The 23,040-nt window shown below is 49.4% G+C and overlaps 1 protein-coding gene across 1 annotated transcript in view; it reads right to left on the bottom strand.

The window, feature by feature from the left end:
* Positions 1-23,040, bottom strand: part of LOC147736606 (equilibrative nucleobase transporter 1-like) — a 767,478-nt gene that overhangs the window by 481,108 nt on the left and 263,330 nt on the right. The window contains exon 6 of the mRNA XM_086953784.1: positions 4,298-4,437. Coding sequence (XP_086809910.1) covers positions 4,298-4,437 — 140 coding nt within the window. The remainder of the gene's footprint in view (positions 1-4,297; positions 4,438-23,040) is intronic.

The raw sequence follows: 23,040 nt of genomic DNA, 5'->3' as shown, positions 1-23,040 counted from the left end.
CCGTGTCGAACGCTGCGGAGAGGTCCAGGAGGATGAGGGCCGCAGTTTCCTCGTTGCTGAGCAGTTTCCGGATGTCGTCCGTGGCTGCGATGAGGGCGGTCTCAGTCCTGTGGTTGGCTCGGAAGCCGGACTGTGAGGGGTCGAGGGAACTGTTAGACTCAAGGAAGGCGGCGAGCTGACTGTTGACGGTCTTCTCTATGACTTTGGCGGGGAACGGGAGGAGCGAGATGGGGCGGTAGTTCTTAAGTTCGGTGGGGTCTGCTGTAGGTTTCTTCCGGAGGGCGCTGAGCTCGGCATGTTTCCAGCTTTCTTGGAAGATAGCGGTGTTGAAGAAGCAGTTGATGATGTACCGGAGTTGGGGTGCGATGGCCGAGTCGGCCTTGTTGAAGATGTGATGGGGGCATGGGTCGGTTGGCGATCCGGAGTGGATGGAGTTCATCAAGCGAATGGTGTCATCGGTGCTGATTGGGGTCCAGGCACGGAGGGTGGTGGTGGTGGGCTTCGGTTCAGTGGTGAGGGGAGTGGGCTGGTCGCCGAAGCTGTTATGTATGTCTGTGATCTTGCTGTGGAAGAACGAGGCTAGAGAGTCGCAGAGGTCTTGAGAGGGAGTGATGTTGTTGTTGCCGGCGCTGGGATTGGTGAGCTCCTTGACAATGCTGAAGAGTTCCTTGCTGTTGTGGGCGTTGCCGTCCAGTCTGTCTTTGAATGCTGATTTCTTGGTGGTGCGGATCAGCTGGTGGTGTTTGCGGGTGGCGTTCATGAGGGCGGTAATGTTGTCTGTGGTTGGGTTTCTTCGCCAGGCTTTCTCGAGGGTGCAGCAGTTCTTTTTGGAGTTCTTGAGGTCATCGTTGAACCAGAAGGCTTTTTTGCTTCCTGGCTTGTTGGGATGGTTTTTCAAGGGTGCTAGTTCGTTAGCGCAGTGGGTGATCCACTGTGCGAGATTGATGGCTGCTTGATTTGGGTCCGTAGCTATGGCGGGAGGGTTTTAGTTCAGAGATGTGGTGAGCTGGTCAGTGGTAATTTTGTTCCAGCTTCTGCGGGGAACGTGTTGCGGGTGGTGGTGGGTCGTGGTCTTTCTGAAGCTGAAGTGGACGCAGCTGTGGTCTGTCCAGTGCAGTTCCATGACCTGATTGAAGGAGATGTGCTTGCTGGATGAGAAGATTGGGTCGAGCGTGTGTCCGGCGTAGTGGGTGGGGGTGTTCACCAGTTGTTTGAGTCCGAGATTGGCGAGGTTATCCAGCAGGGTGGTGGTGTTGTTGTCATTCTCCAGGTGGAAGTTGAGGTCCCCTAGGAGGATGTAGTCATCGGAGGGGAGGGAGTGTGGGCTGACAAAGTCAGCAATGTCTTCGCTGAATTGTGTGCGGGGTCCTGGGAGTCTGTAAATGAGGGTGCCTCTGAGTTTGGTCTTGGGGTCGGTGTGTATCTGGAAGTGGAGGTGTTCGGTGGCTAAGAGGGTGTCGTCGGAGTTGGATGAGATGCAGATGGTGTTCTTGTGGGCAATGGCGATGCCTCCTCCTGTTTGGTTGATGCGGTCTCTTCGGATGATCTTGTATCCGTCCGGGATGGCTATGGCAATGTCGGGTGCTGATGAGGCGTTCATCCAGGTTTCCGTGAGAAAGGCGACGTCCGGTGAAGTGGTGTCGAGTAGGTTCCATAGTTCAATGGCGTATCTGTGGACCGAGCGGGTGTTGAGCAGGATGCACTTCAGGTAGTTGTTATTGGAGCTCTGTTTGGCGTTTGTGGTTGTAGTGTGGGTCCTGATGCAGCAGAACTTACAGGATTGGCAGGTGAAGGGTCCATGGGTACGTCCTGGGGTGGCTTGGTGGCAGTAGTGGAGGCGGCCGGTGTCGAGTGCAGTGAGGGTTGCAGCGTCGTAAGTTCGGCGAGAGGGATGGCCTCTGCGGGATCCAGGGGTTCTGGCGCTGGGCGCAGTACAGGCGCGGACGGGCGCAGAAGGGCTTACCTTTGGCGCGCCTCCAGCGCGCATAGGGCGCGCCCGCTGCGCGTACACGACTGCCATAGGTGGAGAGTGGAGGGGGGCGGAGCGAGGGAGGAGCAGCTGGGAGGCGGGAGCGGGGTGGCGAGTGGGGAGGGGGATCGGTCCGGAGATGCTGGAGGGAGCTGGGGTGGGGCCGCGGGGGAGCAGCGGCAGGGAGCGGGGTGGAGAGACGGGCACAACAAAATAATGGCAGACGAGATCGGGGGCACAACCAAGGAATCATCATCATCCTGAACTGTATGTATCTGAATCGATAGTTGATGGACCTCCTCAGGTTCTGGATTCCGTGGCCGAATATCCGTTGTAGTGGGAGGTGGTACAGAAGGAGGAGGCATGTGAATGGTTTCCGGAGGTTGTGAAGGAAACCGTTTCCTGTAGTCCATGAGCATCATCTGCAGGACTGATATAAGCGAAGAAGGCATTGCCACCATACCTTGCTGGGATTGTTCCTGCAGTCTCTCTCTGGGAGGAGGTTGAGGCACCTCCTCATAATAGCCATCAGAATCCGAGTCCTGATATTTCACATTGAGCTGCGAAGGACTGTAAGCAGCGCCATAAGGACCACCATTGTCTTCATCCTCTGCCTCCTCTGAATTATCCTCATCAAAAAGTAAAGCAGGAGGTAGGGGCGTCACCCTTCGTGGGGACGTCATCTCAGGCGTAATTTGCCGTCTTTTTATCACAATCCGTACTCTTTCCACCGTTGACGGAACCGTCGTCGACGAGAGCACCGTCGACAATGAACTAGTCATGGTCGACGAAGGTGTAAGCGTCGACGGCACCGTCAACGAGATCGTCGTCAAAATCAAGGCTGTCGTCGTCATAGCCATCGTCGTCGATGTTATCGTCTACACCACCGTCGGCGTCATCCTCGTCGACGATACCAATCTCGTCGACGAGGAAGATAGTCCAATCGTCGACGATAAAGCTGCCGTCGTCGACGCCCTCGCGGTTTTTCTTCACGGATTTCGAGTCCTGAGGCAGAGAAGCAGGTTTTTAAAACCGTTTTGTTTCTCTGAAGGAGGAGAGGCCACAGAGGCTCCTCTGGACCTATCTGAATAGAAATCACCTCAGCACTCAATCCCACTTTCTCCTTTACACCTCGGTGATGAGATTTTAGGGGACCAGAACCACCAGACCTATCAGAGATCTTTTGAGTGGATTTAGAAGGAGGCTCAGTAGAGGTTGAAGGGGTGACCTACCCCATTTTATTGATCTCCTTGAAGAGGAATCCAAAGAAGAATCCTCTTCATTACTGGGAACGACCTCCTTCCTCGATTTCATTATTGGAGCCAGGTCAAAAGACGTCCTTCCCTGTCCCTCAAAGTTTTTGTAGAGAAGGTCCTGCAGATTTTACACTCTGTAGCCTTGTGGTCTGGGTACAAGCAATAAAAGCAATCTGTATGCTTGTCATCTACATACAGATGCTTTTTAGAGCAAGTAGCACAAGCCTTAAACAAAGCTTTCTTTTCCTTATCAGACATTCCTCCAAGAAAAAAGGTTGTTTTAAAGTAGTAGAAGAAAATCTGAGCAAAGCCCCCAGCACAACGTGCGGTAGAAAATCTGAGGCTCTGAGGCTCTCTCAGGAAGGTTCCAAGGGGTGAGGCTCTTCTGATTGGTTGTTGCAGAAAGTTTGGTCTCTTTTACAAAAAGAGATTGATAGGTTACAAAATGAGATGAGGCATGGGCCTAGTTTTCTCTTTTGTACCTATTAATATGGTATTTTTTATTTACCTAGGCTCCCATTCCGAGGACGGGGAATGATACAAAGCATGGGAATCTATGAAAGTTCCAATACTGGGGCAACCGTCTTTATTCTGTCATCCACTTTCCGCAACGGACAGGCTGTTCAACATTCTACAGTGAACTCTAGAGGAACGTTCCAAGAGGGAGGAGGAGGCAGGGGAGGGAGGAAGCTTCCAAGGGGAAAGAGAGGAAGATTACAACAAAAAGTTTATATTATAATGGAGGCTTAGAAAATTAATTGGTAATATTCCCACTTTTTCGTTAATTATCCATAAGGAAGGACTTCAAAAATGGTATTGCCTGTTAAACAATACGTAAAGGATTATTTGTTTCCTGAAACAGCTGATTAGAGGGTATTAGTCAGTGCCCAATTTTAGAAAGATACATATATTTATATAATAAGGAGGATAAAAGGAACTTTTTTTGTTTGAGTATGACAAGCCTGTCACGATGCTTGAGTTTGGAGATCTGTTGGACTGCAAGAGATGCTTCACAATACTGACCCAGATGAGGCTCTGCCTGAGTCTAGAGCCTCCACACAGCATTCCTTACCCATAGGTGTAATCCTCAGGTACAGGGAAGGGGATGTGAGTCCGGGGCATCACCAAGAAGGTGCAAATGAGATGCCATATGCTGCAAGCTGAGATGCATACAAACATGGTCCTCAGGGTGACGCCTCGCTCATGCAGTACCTGTGGACCGAGAAAGTAGAAATTGGTGAGAAAATTCAGATCTAAAATCAGTGGCACTCAGCAGTTTCACTATTTTCAGAGATGCAATAATCACTATTTTCAAAAGAAAATGACCTCTGGTGCGTAAAAAAGGTTTATTAGGATCATAACCTAAAGAGGAGGATCGCAGAATCGAGGGCGAGCAGAACGGTAGTATAAAATTGGAAAAAATCAAACATGTCTGTCAGCCTCTTAGGGGCATGCACACTGCTTAGATGAAGGACCTCAGCATGGTTCTGTAGACGGTACCACCCTGCCCTTGTATGTTTTTGTGGACAGCCTTGTGGTTTTTCACATAGGCTTGCCCATCAAGGGAGACCACAGGAAGCGTTCTGTCTATTTACATCACCCCTTGCTGATGATAGAGACACCCAAAGTATGCCCTCTTTCTTATTGGCACCCATGCTGCATGGTGACTGATGGTGGTGGCAGACAGATTATTGTTCAAAGCCACAGGCCTTTTTACACCTGTTCAGCTGTGTAGCAGACCTACTAGCTCCTACCCTGTAAAAGGTACATTCAGTCGCCATAAATGGGGCCCTTTTCTTTAATCCTGTATGAAGGATGGTCGTTGGGTGTTTGCCAATGTGTTAGCTATAAATAGCTTAGTGAGGTCTACTTTCCCTTGAACCCCACATGCAAAGTGTTGAAGAGAAAGTTAAATATACCCACCTCAACCTGCAAACTCTCCTGTACCCCTACTCTACACTGGTGAAGATGTGGTGTGATGCGCAATGCCCTTGTCCCATTGTAGTATATCCACCTCAACATGCACATACACACTCTCCTGTACCCCTCCTCTACACTGGTGAAGATGTCCTGCAATGCCCTTGTCCCATTGTAGTATATCCACCTCAAAATGCACATACACACTCTCCTGTACCCCTCCTCTACACTGGTGAAGATGTGCTGCGATGCGCAATGCCCTTGTCCCATTGTAGTATATCCACCTCGAACACCTCAAAATGCACATACACCCTCTCCTGTACCCCTCCTCTACACTGGTTAAGATGTGGTGCGATGTGCAATGCCCTTGTCCCATTGTAGTATATCCAGCTCGAACACCTCAACATGCACATACACACTCTCCTGTACCCACTCTCCTGTACCCCTCCTCTACACTGGCGAAGATTTGGTGCGATGCGCAATGCCCTTGTCCCATTGTAGTATATCCACCTCGAACACCTCAACATGCACATACACACTCTCCTGTACCCCTCCTCTACACTGGTGAAGATGTGGTGCGATGCGCAATGCCCTTGTCCCATTGTAGTATATCCCCCTCGAACACCTCAACATGCACATACACACTCTCCTGTACCCCTCCTCTACACTGGTTAAGATGTGGTGCGATGCGCAATGCCCTTGTCCCATTGTAGTATATCCATCTCGAACACCTCAACATGCACATACACACTCTCCTGTACCCCTCCTCTACACTGGTGAAGATGTGGTGCGATGCGCAATGCCCTTGTCCCATTGTAGTATATCCCCCTCGAACACCTCAACATGCACATACACACTCTCCTGTACCCCTCCTCTACACTGGTGAAGATGTTGTGCGATGCGCAATGCCCTTGTCCCATTGTAGTATATCCATCTCGAACACCTCAACATGCACATACACACTCTCCTGTACCCCTCCTCTACACTGGTGAAGATGTGCTGCGATGCGCAATACCCTTGTCCCATTGTAGTATATCCAGCTCGGACACCTCACCATGCACATACACACTCTCCTGTACCCCTCCTCTACACTGGTGAAGATGTGGTGCGATGCGCAATGCCCTTGTCCCATTGTAGTATATCCACCTCAACATGCACATACACACTCTCCTGTACCCCTCCTCTACACTGGTGAAGATGTGCTGCGATGCGCAATACCCTTGTCCCATTGTAGTATATCCAGCTCGGACACCTCACCATGCACATATACACTCTCCTGTACCCCTCCTCTTCACTGGTGAAGATGTGATGCGATGCGCAATGCCCTTGTCCCATTGTAGTATATCCAGCTCGAACACCTCAACATGCACATACACACTCTCCTGAACCCCTCCTCTACACTGGTGAAGATGTGCTGTGATGCGCAATGCCCTTGTCCCATTGTAGTATATCCAGCTCGAACACCTCAAAATGCACATACACACTCTCCTGTACTCCTCCTCTACACTGGTGAAGATGTGGTGCGATGCGCAATGCCCTTGTTCCATTGTAGTATATCCCCCTCGAACACCTCAACATGCACATACACACTCTCCTGTACCCCTCCTCTACACTGGTGAAGATGTGCTGCGATGCGCAATGCCCTTGTCCCATTGTAGTATATCCAGCTCGAACACCTCAACATGCACATACACACTCTCCTGTACCCCTCCTCTACACTGGTGAAGATGTGCTGCGATGCGCAATGCCCTTGTCCCATTGTAGTATATCCACCTCGAACACCTCAACATGCACATACACACTCTCCTGTACCCCTCCTCTACACTGGTGAAGATGTGCTGCGATGCGCAATGCCCTTGTCCCATTGTAGTATATCCAGCTCGAACACCTCAACATGCACATACACACTCTCCTGTACCCCTCCTCTACACTGGTGAAGATGTGGTGCGATGCGCAATGCCCTTGTCCCATTGTAGCATATCCACCTCAAAATGCACATACACACTCTCCTGTACTCCTCCTCTACACTGGTGAAGATGTGGTGCGATGCGCAATGCCCTTGTCCCATTGTAGTATATCCCCCTCGAACACCTCAACATGCACATACACACTCTCCTGTACCCCTCCTCTACACTGGTGAAGATGTGCTGTGATGCGCAATGCCCTTGTCCCATTGTAGTATATCCAGCTCGGACACCTCACCATGCACATACACACTCTCCTGTACCCCTCCTCTACACTGGTGAAGATGTGCTGCGATGTGCAATGCCCTTGTCCCATTGTAGTATATCCAGCTCGGACACCTCACCATGCACATACACACTCTCCTGTACCCCTCCTCTACACTGGTGAAGATGTGCTGTGATGCGCAATGCCCTTGTCCCATTGTAGTATATCCAGCTCGGACCCCTCACCATGCACATACACACTCTCCTGTACCCCTCCTCTACACTGGTGAAGATGTGCTGCGATGTGCAATGCCCTTGTCCCATTGTAGTATATCCAGCTCGAACACCTCAACATGCACATACACACTCTCCTGTACCCACTCTCCTGTACCCCTCCTCTACACTGGTGAAGATGTGCTGCAATGTGCAATGCCCTTGTCCCATTGTAGTATATCCAGCTCGGACACCTCACCATGCACATACACACTCTCCTGTACCCCTCCTCTACACTGGTGAAGATGTGCTGCGATGCGCAATGCCCTTGTCCCATTGTAGTATATCCAGCTCGGACACCTCACCATGCACATACACACTCTCCTGTACCCCTCCTCTACACTGGTGAAGATGTGCTGCGATGCGCAATGCCCTTGTCCCATTGTAGTATATCCAGCTCGAACACCTCAACATGCACATACACACTCTCCTGTACCCCTCCTCTACACTGGTGAAGATGTGGTGCGATGCGCAATGCCCTTGTCCCATTGTAGTATATCCCCCTCGAACACCTCAACATGCACATACACACTCTCCTGTACCCCTCCTCTACACTGGTGAAGATGTGCTGCGATGCGCAATGCCCTTGTCCCATTGTAGTATATCCACCTCGAACACCTCAACATGCACATACACACTCTCCTGTACCCCTCTTCTACACTGGTGAAGTTGTGGTGAAGATGTGGTGCGATGCGCAAAGCCCTTGTCCCATTGTAGTATATCCACCCGAACGGCTCACCATGCACATACACACTCTCCTGTACCCCTCCTCTACACTGCTGAAGATGTGCTGCGATGCGCAATGCCCTTGTCCCATTGTAGTATATCCAACTCGAACACCTCAACATGCACATACACACTCTTCTGTACCCCTCCTCTACACTGGTGAAGATGTGCTGCGATGCGCAATGCCCTTGTCCCATTGTAGTATATCCACCCGAACGGCTCACCATGCACATACACACTCTCCTGTACCCCTCCTCTACACTGCTGAAGATGTGCTGCGATGCGCAATGCCCTTGTCCCATTGTAGTATATCCAGCTCGAACACCTCAACATGCACATACACACTCTCCTGTACCCCTCCTCTACACTGGTGAAGATGTGGTGCGCTGCGCAATGCCCTTGTCCCTCGAACACCTCAACATGCACATACACACTCTCCTGTACCCCTCCTCTTCACTGGTGAAGATGTGGTGCGATGCACAACGCCCTTGTCCCATTGTAGTATATCCAGCTCGAACACCTCAACATGCACATACACACTCTCCTGAACCCCTCCTCTACACTGGTGAAGATGTGGTGCGATGCGCAATGCCCTTGTCCCATTGTAGTATATCCAGCTCGGACACCTCACCATGCACATACACACTCTCCTGTACTCCTCCTCTACACTGGTGAAGATGTGCTGCGATGCGCAATGCCCTTGTCCCATTGTAGTATATCCAGCTCGGACACCTCACCATGCACATACACACTCTCCTGTACCCCTCCTCTACACTGGTGAAGATGTGCTGCGATGCGCAATGCCCTTGTCCCATTGTAGTATATCCAGCTCGGACACCTCACCATGCACATACACACTCTCCTGTACCCCTCCTCTACACTGGTGAAGATGTGCTGCGATGCGCAATGCCCTTGTCCCATTGTAGTATATCCAGCTCGGACACCTCACCATGCACATACACACTCTCCTGTACCCCTCCTCTACACTGGTGAAGATGTGGTGCGATGCGCAATGCCCTTGTCCCATTGTAGTATATCCAGCTCGAACACCTCAACATGCACATACACACTCTCCTGTACCCCTCCTCTACACTGGTGAAGATGTGGTGCGATGCGCAATGCCCTTGTCCCATTGTAGTATATCCCCCTCGAACACCTCAACATGCACATACACACTCTCCTGTACCCCTCCTCTACACTGGTGAAGATGTGCTGCGATGCGCAATGCCCTTGTCCCATTGTAGTATATCCACCTGGAACACCTCAACATGCACATACACACTCTTCTGTACCCCTCTTCTACACTGGTGAAGTTGTGGTGAAGATGTGGTGCGATGCGCAAAGCCCTTGTCCCATTGTAGTATATCCACCCGAACGGCTCACCATGCACATACACACTCTCCTGTACCCCTCCTCTACACTGCTGAAGATGTGCTGCGATGCGCAATGCCCTTGTCCCATTGTAGTATATCCAACTCGAACACCTCAACATGCACATACACACTCTTCTGTACCCCTCCTCTACACTGGTGAAGATGTGCTGCGATGCGCAATGCCCTTGTCCCATTGTAGTATATCCAGCTCGAACACCTCAACATGCACATGCACACGCTCCTGTACCCCTCCTCTACACTGGTGAAGATGTGCTGCGATGCGCAATGCCCATGTCCCATTGTAGTATATCCAGCTCGAACACTTCAACATGCACATACACACTCTCCTGTACCCCTCCTCTACACTGGTGAAGATGTGGTGCGATGCGCAATGCCCTTGTCCCAGTGTAGTATATCCACCTCAACATGCACATACACACTCTCCTGTACCCACTCTCCTGTACCCCTCCTCTTCACTGGTGAAGATGTGATGCGATGCGCAATGCCCTTGTCCCATTGTAGTATATCCCCCTCAAACACCTCAACATGCACATACACACTCTCCTGTACCCACTCTCCTGTACCCCTCCTCTACACCGGTGAAGATTTGGTGCGATGCGCAATGCCCTTGTCCCATTGTAGTATATCCACCTCGAACACCTCAACATGCACATACACACTCTCCTGTACCCCTCCTCTACACTGGTGAAGATGTGGTGCGATGCGCAATGCCATTATCCCTCGAACACCTCAACATGCACATACACACTCTCCTGTACCCCTCCTCTACACTGGTGAAGATGTGCTGCGATGCGCAATGCCCTTGTCCCATTGTAGTATATCCAGCTCGGACACCTCACCATGCACATACACACTCTCCTGTACCCCTCCTCTACACTGGTGAAGATGTGCTGCGATGCGCAATGCCCTTGTCCCATTGTAGTATATCCAGCTCGAACACCTCAACATGCACATACACACTCTCCTGTACCCCTCCTCTACACTGGTGAAGATGTGCTGCGATGCGCAATGCCCTTGTCCCATTGTAGTATATCCAGCTCGAACACCTCAACATGCACATACACACTCTCCTGTACCCACTCTCCTGTACCCCTCCTCTACACTGGTGAAGATGTGCTGCGATGCGCAATGCCCTTGTCCCATTGTAGTATATCCACCTCGAACACCTCAACATGCACATACACACTCTCCTGTACCCCTCCTCTACACTGGTGAAGATGTGCTGCGATGCGCAATGCCCTTGTCCCATTGTAGTATATCCAGCTCGAACACCTCAACATGCACATACACACTCTCCTGTACCCACTCTCCTGTACCCCTCCTCTACACTGGTGAAGATGTGCTGCGATGCGCAATGCCCTTGTCCCATTGTAGTATATCCAGCTCGGACACCTCACCATGCACATACACACTCTCCTGTACCCCTCCTCTACACTGGTGAAGATGTGCTGTGATGCGCAATGCCCTTGTCCCATTGTAGTATATCCAGCTCGAACACCTCAACATACACATACACACTCTCCTGTACCCCTCCTCTACACTGGTGAAGATGTGGTGCGATGCGCAATGCCCTTGTCCCATTGTAGTATATCCAGCTCGAACACCTCAACATGCACATACACACTCTCCTGAACCCCTCCTCTACACTGGTGAAGATGTGCTGCGATGCGCAATGCCCTTGTCCCATTGTAGTATATCCAGCTCGAACACCTCAACATGCACATACGCACTCTCCTGTACCCCTCCTCTACACTGGTGAAGATGTGGTGCGCTGCGCAATGCCCTTGTCCCTCGAACACCTCAACATGCACATACACACTCTCCTGTACCCCTCCTTTACACTGGTGGAGATGTGGTGCGATGCACAATGCCCTTGTCCCTCGAACACCTCAACATGCACATACACACTCTCCTGTACCCCTCCTTTACACTGGTGGAGATGTGGTGCAATGCGCAATGCCCTTGTCCCTCGAACACCTCAACATGCACATATACACTCTCCTGTACCCCTCATCTACACTGGTGAAGCTGTGGTGCGATGCGCAATGCCCTTGTCCCATTGACACCTCACCATGCACATACACACTCTCCTCTACACTGGTGAAGCTGTGCGGTGGGGCAGGGGCCCTCATCCCACTTTAGTTCTGCCCAAGTGACACCTAGTCACCCATCTCTTGTTTTGTGGCCATCTCCTTTGACAACAGAACAGAAGTGGAGAAGTGTGGCTCACTGGTTAGAGGAGGCAGACCTGGAAGCAGAGGTCAGCCCGGGACCAGGGTTCAATTCCCGGCTCGGCGGGGTCTTGAGTCCTAAAATGTCAATGGACTCGACAATTCTCGCTCCGGTGCCTAATCGATTCACGGGTTCACACTCTGCGACTCTGGGCAATAGCTTGCTTAATCTCCACAACGGCCCCTCGCGGCGGGATGCCTGGCTTTCACCTTGCGGATACCCTGCCGGGGTTATCTCTCAGGGGAATACCAGGACGGGTTCCCTAAGCAAGCGCTTAGAAACCAGTGGTGATTTGCGCTATATAAATTCATGTACATTTACATGTACATTTACATGTGGGGCTCCAGTGCGATGTCGGTATACATCACGCCTAGACCACTTGACCTGCTCTGACTGGAGACTTGGGCTCAGACCAAGCCCTTGAAAAATGGCTACCAACAAGGAGAGAGGCTCTCTCAGGATGGGAGGGGTAGATACATCTTGAATTGTTGAAGACTCTCTGATTAGTTCCGGCATCTCCCCCAGGTCACTACAGTGATGTAAATACTAGACAGCATCAGGAGGACATCTTCTATGTCTTAATGTAGAGGAAGCCTGCATATCAGTGTAGGGAGAGAAACCCTTTGTTCAGGAGAGGAACCTCAGCACAGCTGGCATTCTCCTCCAGACTGGGTCTTAATCTGAGACCATGAAGAGTCTTCAGATGCATTAATCTGGGAGGAAAAGGATGGTCTAGCATTCTTGTCTCTGCCAGGTGGAGTGACCTGATCCCTCTGTAGACCTGCACAGGGCTCGGCTAAACTGATGGACGTGCGTGAAGACATCTCAATGGACATGGTCTGCCCAGAAGTACTACGGTCACAGGAGCACAGCTTACAAACTGATTCACAGACATCTGCTTTGAGGGCTTGCTCCATCATTTTCACACCATGAGAAGGTCGAGTTATCCTGGATTCATTCCGTGCCGTAGGACACCATTTTTCCACCCCAGGGTGACCAAGAGACAGATCTTTGCGCCACTGGTTTTATGTGTTTTGGAGCTAGTTTTAACTATCTTTGTAACACTAGGTTTGAAGTTCTGGCCAAATGTACCCCTAAAGAGAGACTTCTGAGCTGGACTGGTATCATCTGTACCTACATCTGGTGCCCCCACTAGAGGAAAATTCTGACCACAAAAACAGATCCTGAAATCCAAAACATGACAAATAAAGACACCCTAGGGAGACTCCAATGGGTGCTGGCTGGATACTTTTAATCTCTGCCATAAAAAAAACATAGGGCCCAAGTGATTCTTTAACTGGTCCCTGCACATCAGCTGGAGCGCCTTTTGCTTGGGGGCGGGGGGCGGGGTTGTTGCGGAGTTGTAAATGTTTGAGCTCTACATTTTTTAGGGTGACACCTTTTATTCTGAATTCTGAATTGGGACCATTATTAGTTGTACCAAAGGTTATGTTTATGCCTGATGAACTTTTACACCATTTACGCTCCCCTGAGAATCAGACCCTTAAAGATATCTCAGAGTTTATTTGAATGAAGGTCAATGTTAGCAGAAATGTAATGCGTACAAAAATGATCAGGGGCGTACGTTGGCCACTAACGAGCAAGCACTTTCTGGATTTGTGTAAATTCTTGTTTGCAGTAAACGAGGTTCTTGTGGAATTAAATCCTGTTTTCTTACAGTAAAGGAGTGCGCAAGCTGCCATCTACTATTGTACGCTGATTTTTGTGTTTCTAACCCCACCGTCTCACAAGCCTTCACTGATGTCTCCTGACATACTGTGAGGGACAAGCACTGAAAGGCAGCTTCTTTGCTATTTCACTGGATTACAAGCAAACTGTGGCCCTGGTGCTCCAGTGTAGACAACGTTACCCAAAGAGGAAAGGGTCCAGTTACTACCAAGTAAAGGACAGATGGGCACATGTACAGGCACATGCACACTCTCGTACAACTTTAACTGTAAATATAAATATTTAAAAAATGTCTGTGGAACCCTGTAAAACACTTCAACTCACTGCCCCAGACTACTCAGGTAAAAGCCAAGGCCAGGCAATTATCAACCATTGGCTTAAAATGCTGGAATAGTTGTGCCAAATATGTACACAAGGGAACATGCATCAGCGCCCTCAACAGAAAGCAATGACAGTTACAGCCAATCAAGAGGGTTCAATCTGAGAAACATGGACATATGGCAGTGTGGGTGGGCCCAAGCTGTAAAACATGCACATTTGGCAGTATGGAAGGACACAAGCTGCAAAACCTGCACATGTGGCAGTGTTGGAGGACGGAAGCTCTGAAACATGCACAAGTGGCAGAGTGGGGGTCGGAAGCTGTGAAACATGCACATGTGGCAGTGTGGAGAACTCAAGCAGTGAAACATGTACATGTAGCAGTGTGGGAGGAAGCAAGCTGTAAAACATGCACATTTGGCAGTATGGAAGGACACAAGCTGTGAAACATGCATATGTGGCAGTGTGAGGGGACGGAAGCTCTGAAACATGCACACGTGGCCTTGTGGGGGTGGGAAGCTGTCAATCATGCACATGTGGCAGCATGGGGAACGCAAGCAGTGAAACATGCACATGTGGCAGTGTGGGAGGAAGCAAGCTGTGAAACATGCACATGGGGCAGTGTGGGAGGAAGCAAGCTGTAAAACATGGACATGTGGCAGTGTGGGAGGACGCAAGCTGTGGCACATGTGGCAGTGTGGGAGGACGGAAGCTCTGAAACATGCACATATGGCAGTGTGGGTGGACCCAAGATGTAAAACATGCACATTTGGCAGTATGGAAGGACACAAGCTTTGAAACATGCACATGTCGCAGTGTGGGAGGACGGAAGCTCTGAAACATGCACTAGTGGCAGAGAGGGGGTCGGAAGCTGTGAAACATGCACATGTTGCAGTGTGGGAGGGCACAAGATGTGAAACATGTACATCTGACAGTGTAGGAGGATGCAAGCTGTAAAACATGCACATGTGGCAGTGTGGGAGGACGCAAGATGTGAAACATGCACACATGGCAGTGTGGAAGGATGAAATGTGTGAAACGTGCACATGAGGCAGTGTGGGAGGAATCAAGCTGTAAAACATGCACATTTGGCAGTGGGGGAGGACTCAAGCTGTGAAACATGCACATGTGGCAGTATGGGAGGGCACAAGATGTGAAACATGTACATCTGACAGTGTAGGAGGATGCAAGCTGTAAAACATGCACATGTGGCAGTGTGGGAGGACGCAAGATGTGAAACATGCACACATGGCAGTGTGGAAGGATGAAATGTGTGAAACGTGCACATGTGGCAGTGTGGGACGAAGAAGCTGTGAAACATGCACATGTGGCAGTGTGGGTGGACGGAAGCTGTGAATCATGCACACAGTATGGGAAGATTAAAGTTGTGAAACAGTGACAGTCTGGGAAGAGCAAACTGTAAAACATGCACGCGTAGCAGTGTGAGAGGAGCAAGATGTAAAACATGCACATGTTGCAGTGTGGGAGGACGCAAGCTGTGAAACATGCACATATGGCAGTGTGGGAGGACGCAAGCTGTGAAACATGCACATATGGCAGTGTGGGTGAACCCCAGATGTAAAACATGCACATTTGGCAGAATGGAAGGACACAAGCTGCGAAACCTGCACATGTGGCAGTGTTGGAGGGCGGAAGCTCTGAAACATGCACAAGTGGCAGAGTGGGGGTCGGAAGCTGTGAAACATGCACATGTGGCAGTGTGGGAGGACGGAAGCTTTGAAACATGCAAACGTGGCAGTGTGGGGGACGGAAGCAGTCAGCCATGCACATGAGGCAGTGTGGGAGGAAGTAAGCCGAGAAACATGCACATGTGGCAGTGTGGGAGGAAGCAAGCTGTAAAACATGCACATGTGGCAGTGTGGGAGGACGCAAGCTGTGAAACATGCACATGTGGCAGTATGGGAGGGCGCAAGATGTGAAACATGTACATGTGGCAGTGTAGGAGGACGCAAGTTGTAAAACATGCACACATGGCAGTGTGGAAGGATGAAATGTGTGAAACGTGCACATGTGGCAGTGTGGGAGGAGGAAGCTGTGAAACATGCACATGTGGCAGTGTGGGTGGACGGAAGCTGTGAATCATGCACACAGTATGGGAAGATTAAAGTTGTGAAACAGTGACAGTCTGGGAAGAGCAAACTGTAAAACATGCACGCGTAGCAGTGTGAGAGGAGCAAGATGTAAAACATGCACATGTGGCAGTGTGGGAGGATGCAAGCTGTCAAACAAGTGCGTGGCAGGAGCAAGCTGTCAAACGTGCATGTGGCAGTGTGGGATGACGCAAGCTATGAAGCATGTGCAGCAATTTGCAGTGTGGGAAACACGTTTACATGGCAATGTAGGAGGAGCGAATTGTGAAACATGCACATGGCTGTGTGGGAGGACGCAAGCTGGGAAAACATGCACACTTGGCAGCATGGAAAGACAAGCTGTGAAACATGTACACATGCCAGTGTAGGACGACGCAAACTGTGAAACATGTATACATCGCAGTGTTGGAGGATGCAAGTTGTGAAAAATGCGGATGTGGCAGTGTGGGAGGAGCAAGATGTGAAACATGTGCTCGTGGCATTGTGTGAGGACACAAGCTGGGGGTCATCTTTGATTCCAAACTGAATTAGTCTCAGTCCAAGACAAGTTTGAGCTGTAACATTATCCGACTGAACGTGGAAACAATTGTCTGTGAGGAGAAGAGGCAGGATGGGGCAGCAGGAACATCTCTTATTTGTTTACGGTTTATTAAGCCAAAACCTCTGTTTCAAGATAAGGAGGAGGCACCCGTAGATACATCAACCCTCAGAAGGAAAATGCTACTTACGAGTATACATCTGTTCTTGGCATGTAGAACTGCAGAGTTACACACTATGCATAGATCGCCACCTAGTGTTGGGCCCGGATGTTTGCAGTTTGTTTTTGTCCTGAAAAGTCCTTTGGAAGTCACGAGATAGGTGACTCCTCCTTTGGACCATATTGCGCATGGGCATCGGCTCCATCCTTAGATTGTTTTTCGCCATTAGGGAAATGATGGAGCTTTGCAATAACAAGAAGGATGTCCATGTAAGCTGTATCTAATTAAGATGATACTGGAACAGACAAGGGTAGGCGGGTGGGCGTGTGTAACTCTGCAGCTTTACATGCCAAGAACAGATGCATATTGGTAAGTAGCATTTTCCGTTCGAGGCATATGAGCTGCAGATTGCACACTATGCATAGATTATATACCAGTACCCACTCTTTGCGGCGACCACCCCGATCTGTTGCAGTCGTTTGGAATAGTGTTTTGAGAACAGCCTGGCCCACATTAGCTTGTTTTGTTTGCACATCTACACAGTAGTGTTTTGTGAATGTGTGCGGAGTAGACCATGTAGCTGCTCTGCAAATGTTATCTAGGGGAATGTTCCCTAAAAATGCCATTGAAGCCCCTATTTTTCTTGTAGAGTGGGCTTTAGGAGGAACAGATAACGTACGTTTAGCCTTATGGTAGCAAATCTGTATGCATTTGACAATCCATCTAGCTAACCCGGATTTCGAAATGGGGTTGCCTTTGTGAGGTGGTGAGAAAGACACAAAGAGTTGCTTGGTCTTGCGAAAGGGTTGTGTTTTCTCAATGTAGTATAGCAACGCTCTTCCGTCATCTATGGTTTGAAGAGCTCTTTCTGCTACTGTTTGTGGCTGTGAGAAGAAAACTGGCAGTTCCACGGATTGATTGAGGTGGAAGGGAGATATGACTTGGGGAAGAAATTTTGGATTGGTACGGAGAACAACCTTATTGTGATGCATTTGCAAGAAGGGATCTTGAAGGGTTAGAGCTTGTAATTCACTAACTCTTCATAACTAAGTAATAGCCACTAGGAACGCAACCTTCCATGTTAAGAACTGTAGTTCACATTTATGTAATGGTTCGAAGGGAGGTCCCATCAGTCGCGTAAGAACAATGTTTAAATTCCACACTGGTGAGGGTGGTACTCTAGGAGGAATTATTCTTTTTAAGCCTTCCATGAAGGCTTTAATGGCAGGCACTCTGAACATAGATAGATGCTGCCTGTTTTGAAGATATGCTGCTATGGCAGCGAGATGCAGTCTAATAGAAGTGTAGGCTAAGTTACATCATTGGAGGTGTAGTAGGTATCCTATGATGTGTTGAATAGAAACATCTAGAGGATTAATATGGTTATTGTGACAATATATTACAAAACGTTTCCACTTAGCTGCATAGCATGCTCTAGTGGTTGGACGTCTAGCTTCTTTTACAACATTCACGCAGTCTGGAGGAAGGTTAAGATATCCGAACTCTAGGACTTCAGGAGCCTGATCTCTCCACGGTTCTGTGTTAAAAAGTGTGGAGATAGGTATAGTTTTTGGTGTGGTACTACCGACAGTTGTAGCAGTGTGGTGTACCACAGATGTCTGGCCCACGTTGGAGCCACTAGGATGAGGGTTAGAGAATGCTGCTGTTTGCTTACTACTAGTGGCATGAGTGGTAGAGGTGGAAAAGCGTACGCAAATCTGCCGGACCAGTTCATCCATATCGCATTGCCTTTGGACAGTGGGTGTGGATATCTGGCGGCAAAGTTTGGGCATTTGGCGTTTTCATGGGTGGCAAAGCGGTCTATCTGAGTTTGTCCCCACATCTGAAAGAATGGTTGAAGAACTTGCGGATAAAGTTCCCACTCGTGGATCTGTTGTGTTTGACGACTTAACAGATTTGCCATGGTATTTTGTACTCCTGGGACATGTTGAGCTAGCAGGAATATGTTTTGGGGTATAGTCCACCGCCATATGTTTTGTGCTAGTTGAGAGAGTTGCAGGGAGTGTGTTCCGCCCTGCTTCTGTATGTAATACATCGCTGTCATATTGTCGGTGCGGACTAACACAGCTTTTTTTGATACTTGCTTTTGGAAAGCTTTCAGTGCTAGGAATATGGCTAGTAACTCCAGGTGATTGATACAGAGTAACTTTTGTTGTGGGGTCCACCTGCCTTGCATGGTTTGATGCAGTAGGTGGGCCCCCCAGCCGGAGAGCGATGCGTCCGCTGTCAAGACTACTTGAGGAACTGGCTCTAGGAACGGTCGCCCTTTGGAAAGATTTTTCGTGTTCCACCACTGCAGAGAGCGATGAGCCCGACTGTCTACCAACACTAAGTCTGTTAATTTACCTTGAGCCTGGTTCCATTGACGTGAAAAGCACTCTTGGAGAGGACGCATTTGAAGTCTTGCATGGGGCACTATAAAAATGCAAGAGGCCATCATCCCTATGAGCTGCATGAACACTCGTGCGGCCAGGGAGTGTTGTGGCTGAAACTTTGAGATAAGAGCTTGCATGTTGGCTATCCTTACTGGAGTGGTATAAGGTAGCGCTTTGGAGGTATTTATTGTGGCACCGAGGTACTGTTGTACTTTGGATGGTAGCAGATGGGACTTGGTATGGTTTTTTGTGAACCCCAAGTTGTGTAGCAGTTGGATAGTGGCATGTGTCTGTTTCACACACTGATTGTGTGAGCTGGCTTTTACGAGCGAGTCGTCGAGGTATGGGAAGACGTGGATGTGTTGTCTTCGTAAGTGTGATGCCACTACTGCTAGGCATTTGGTGAATACTCTTGGTGCTGTTGCGACTCCGAATGGGAGTACTTTGAATTGATAGTGCTGCCCGTCTATCACAAATCTGAGGTACTTCCTGTGAGCTTTGTGAATGGAAATGTGGAAGTATGCGTCTTTGAGATCTAGAGTAGCAAGGAAGTCGTCGTGCAACAAAAGAGGAAGGACTTGCTGGAGTGTGACCATGTGAAAATGGTCTGACTGTATGTATATGTTTGGGGTCTGAGGTCAAGAATAGGCCTTAGAGAGCCGTCCTTCTTTGGGATAAGAAAGTATAGGGAGTAGACTCCTTTGTTTTGTTGTTGCAGAGGAACTGGTTCTATTGCACTTTTTTCTAGCAAAGATATCACTTCTTGCTTTAGCAGTGATATGTGCTCTTGTGACATTGGACGCTGTTTGGGTGGTATGTTTCGGGGGTAGATGAAAGTTCTAGACAGTAACCTGATTGAGTAATTTGTCGCACCCACCTGTCCGATGTGATGTTGATCCAGGCAGGAAGGTATTGTTGTAGTCTTCCCCCACAGGAGTGGAATGGTGGGGGGGGGGGAAAGTGGAGGAAAGTCATTGGGCAGGGGTGGAGGCAGAGCGGGAGTTGCTGGTTTTGTCTCTGTCTTTGTTATTGTTGCCCCTATAACCCCCTCTGTGGTAGCTCTTAGTGAATGTAGATTGGCGTGGGGCTTTATAGGAAGTGGAGGGGCTGTCGGAGGCTTAGCCTCCTGTGTTACCTCTATATGATGAGCGACGAAAAGAACGTCTGGGAGCCTGTAGTTGCAGGGCTCCCATAGATTTAGCTGTGTCGGTGTCTTTTTTCATTTTTTCTAAAGATACATCGACATTAGGGTCAAATAGGTGTTGCTCATAAAAATGGTTGGTTGAGGATGGAATTTTGCACTTTAGGTTTGAAACCTGAAATACGTAGCCAGGCATGCCTACGGAGAAGGACACTGGTACTGATTGCCCTTGAAGCAGTATCTGCGGCATCTAGGGCACAACGAATGGAAGTGTTGGTGATAGTTTTACCTTCCTGTATGAGTTCATTGGCCCTATTCTTGTATTTATCTGGAAGATGCTGCATGATGGATTCTAGTTCATCATAATGTGCCCTGTCGTATCTTGCCAATAGCGCTTGAGTATTGGCGATGCGCCATATGTTAGCTGCTTGTGAAGCTGTACGCTTACCAGAGGCGTCAAGGAGTTTGGATTCCTTATCTGGTGGTGAGGCCTCACCTGATGTCTGTGAATTAGCAAGTTTACGTGCATTAGATACTACTAAGGAATCTAGTGGTGCTGGACCTCTAATGTAGACTGGGTCCGTAGGGGCAGCTTTGTATTTTTCTCAATGTGGGGGTTGAGGATCCGAGCTCTGACAGGATCTTTAAACACCTCTGTTGCATGCTTAATGACTCCTTTAAGCATTGGTAAAGTGGCTGTGGACCTTTGTGCAGTGTCTAATAAGAAATCTTCCTCCACAGCATCAGCGTGCAAGTCAACCCAATGGTATCTACAGTATTCTCTGGGTCAGTGGATGGTGTAGGTGAATGATGTGGTGTAGGAGTTTTAGGAGGAGGAATATTATGGGGAGGTGGTGGTGAAGGGACTCTTTATGGAGAACTTGCAATGTCTCTCTTCTTCCTTGGAGGAGGAGTTGCAGGCGCTTCTGGTGGTCTCTTCTTGGAACTAAGAGTTAACTGGCCAGTCTTAGGATCCCTTACACAAGTTTTTTTGAGTGGGATCTGGTGTAAAAAGGCCTTCTGATGAAGGCAGATCCTTCAGGGTCGAAGTTTTCGGTTCCTAAGGTTTTTTCGGCACCGGCTTGGCAGCTGGTTTAGTGTCTTTCGGCTTGGAGCTGTGAGCTTTTAGAATGTCTTTAACGGGAACGTGCTTTTTTGGTTCGGGTGTTTTTTCGGTTCCGAAGCATGTGAGCCGGGACCTTTAGGCAGTTTTTTACTCGGCTCGGAGTGCGGTTTCGACGTCGATGAGCCGGTGCCAGTCTTCGGCGCCGGGTGCTTGGGTGTGGAAGCAGCCAGCATGGATGAGGAAGATGGCTTTTTCTTCAGTGCCGGATCGACGGCAGAAATAGGCTGACTCAAGCCCGAGCCGCATGGAGGCTTAATAGGCTTCTTTCCCGGGCCCGAAGGCAGGGCGTGGGAAGCAGTCTCTCGGTATGCACCTGGGCCCGAAGGTGAGGGTGTGACCGAAGCTTTTTTAGAGGGTGTCGAGGAAGGGTCGGGGTCGACGTTCTTACTTACGACCCGTTGCGCTGCAGTGATGTCCTCGACGTCTGAGTCTTCTGCATCGGAGGAGCTGGCCTCTTCGGCCTGCTGGTGTTCTGGCACATCGACGCCCTCTTCAAAGATGTCATCCGGGATCGTAGCTGACTAGCGAGCCATTGTTCTTCAAGCTCGTCGGTCCCGAATCGTCTTCTTGGAGCGGAACGAGGCACAGGCGAAACAGTCTTTGGCCTCGTTCTCTGGTGAGAGGCAAAGGTTGCACACCTCATGTAGATCGGTGTGGGGAAACTTCGATCTACATTGAGGACATCTCTTGAATAACGTCCTTTCCATGAGCCAGAGAGTGAGGCATAGTTAGGCCCGAAGGCCTTCATCGACGACCGGAATCGAAGTGGTGAGAATCGCGTTGATGGGGAACGCGATCGAAACAATACCGTCGATATGGTGAGGATTGCGCGCCGAAGGAAAACCGATTCCAGACCGGAGCGCAGGAGACACATCCGAGCCCGATGGCGGAAAAATAACAGTCTAAGGATGGAGCCGATGCCCATGCGCAATGTGGTCCAAAGGAGGAGTCACCTATCTCGGGACTTCCAAAGAACTCTTCAGGACAAAAACAAACTGCAAACATCCGGGCCCAACACTAGGTGGCGATTTATGCATAGTGTGTAACCTGCAGCTCATATGCCTCGAACATTAGACTTTAGAGAACAGTTTTATGAAGGAGATTCTCTATATTAAGACAACAATATTTATGTATTCCGGTCATGAGAGGATGTGTTGGAGAATATTTGTTATCAGATTATATGGGCATCTGTTTTCCTGCAGGTGTTAGTGTGGTCAAATTTTTGTACCTTCTTCTGGAGGGAACTTCGCAAGAATGTGGTTTAGCACTCCAAGCGCACTCCATCCCAAAGCCTGGCCACATCAAAGACATTCACCCCAGTAAACCTAAATCCATCGTTTTTTGCTCACCGTGCCTCTCCAGTTTGGACCCAGCCATATGAAACCATCCACACTGGAGAGACATGGTGAGCAAAAAAAAACTATGGTTTTAGGCCCATATCTCTGTACTGGGGTGAATGTATGACATTGTTCTACATTCTATCCATCAATTGTTCTTTTTGCATTTGTCACACAGAGTGGGACGGGTATGCCCAGACGTGGGTCCCGTGCTCTCCATGCCACTAGAGTCAAGCTATCCTGTCTGATGAGGGTTGAACCCCCAAAACTGGTCCTAGTCCAGGGAGGG

Source organism: Lissotriton vulgaris, chromosome 1_2 (assembly GCF_964263255.1).
Source record: "Lissotriton vulgaris chromosome 1_2, aLisVul1.2, whole genome shotgun sequence".
In the NCBI taxonomy this organism is placed as follows: Eukaryota; Metazoa; Chordata; class Amphibia; order Caudata; family Salamandridae; genus Lissotriton; species Lissotriton vulgaris.
Note: the sequence above shows the minus strand (reverse complement) of the source record. Positions and strands in the feature narration are given on the sequence as shown.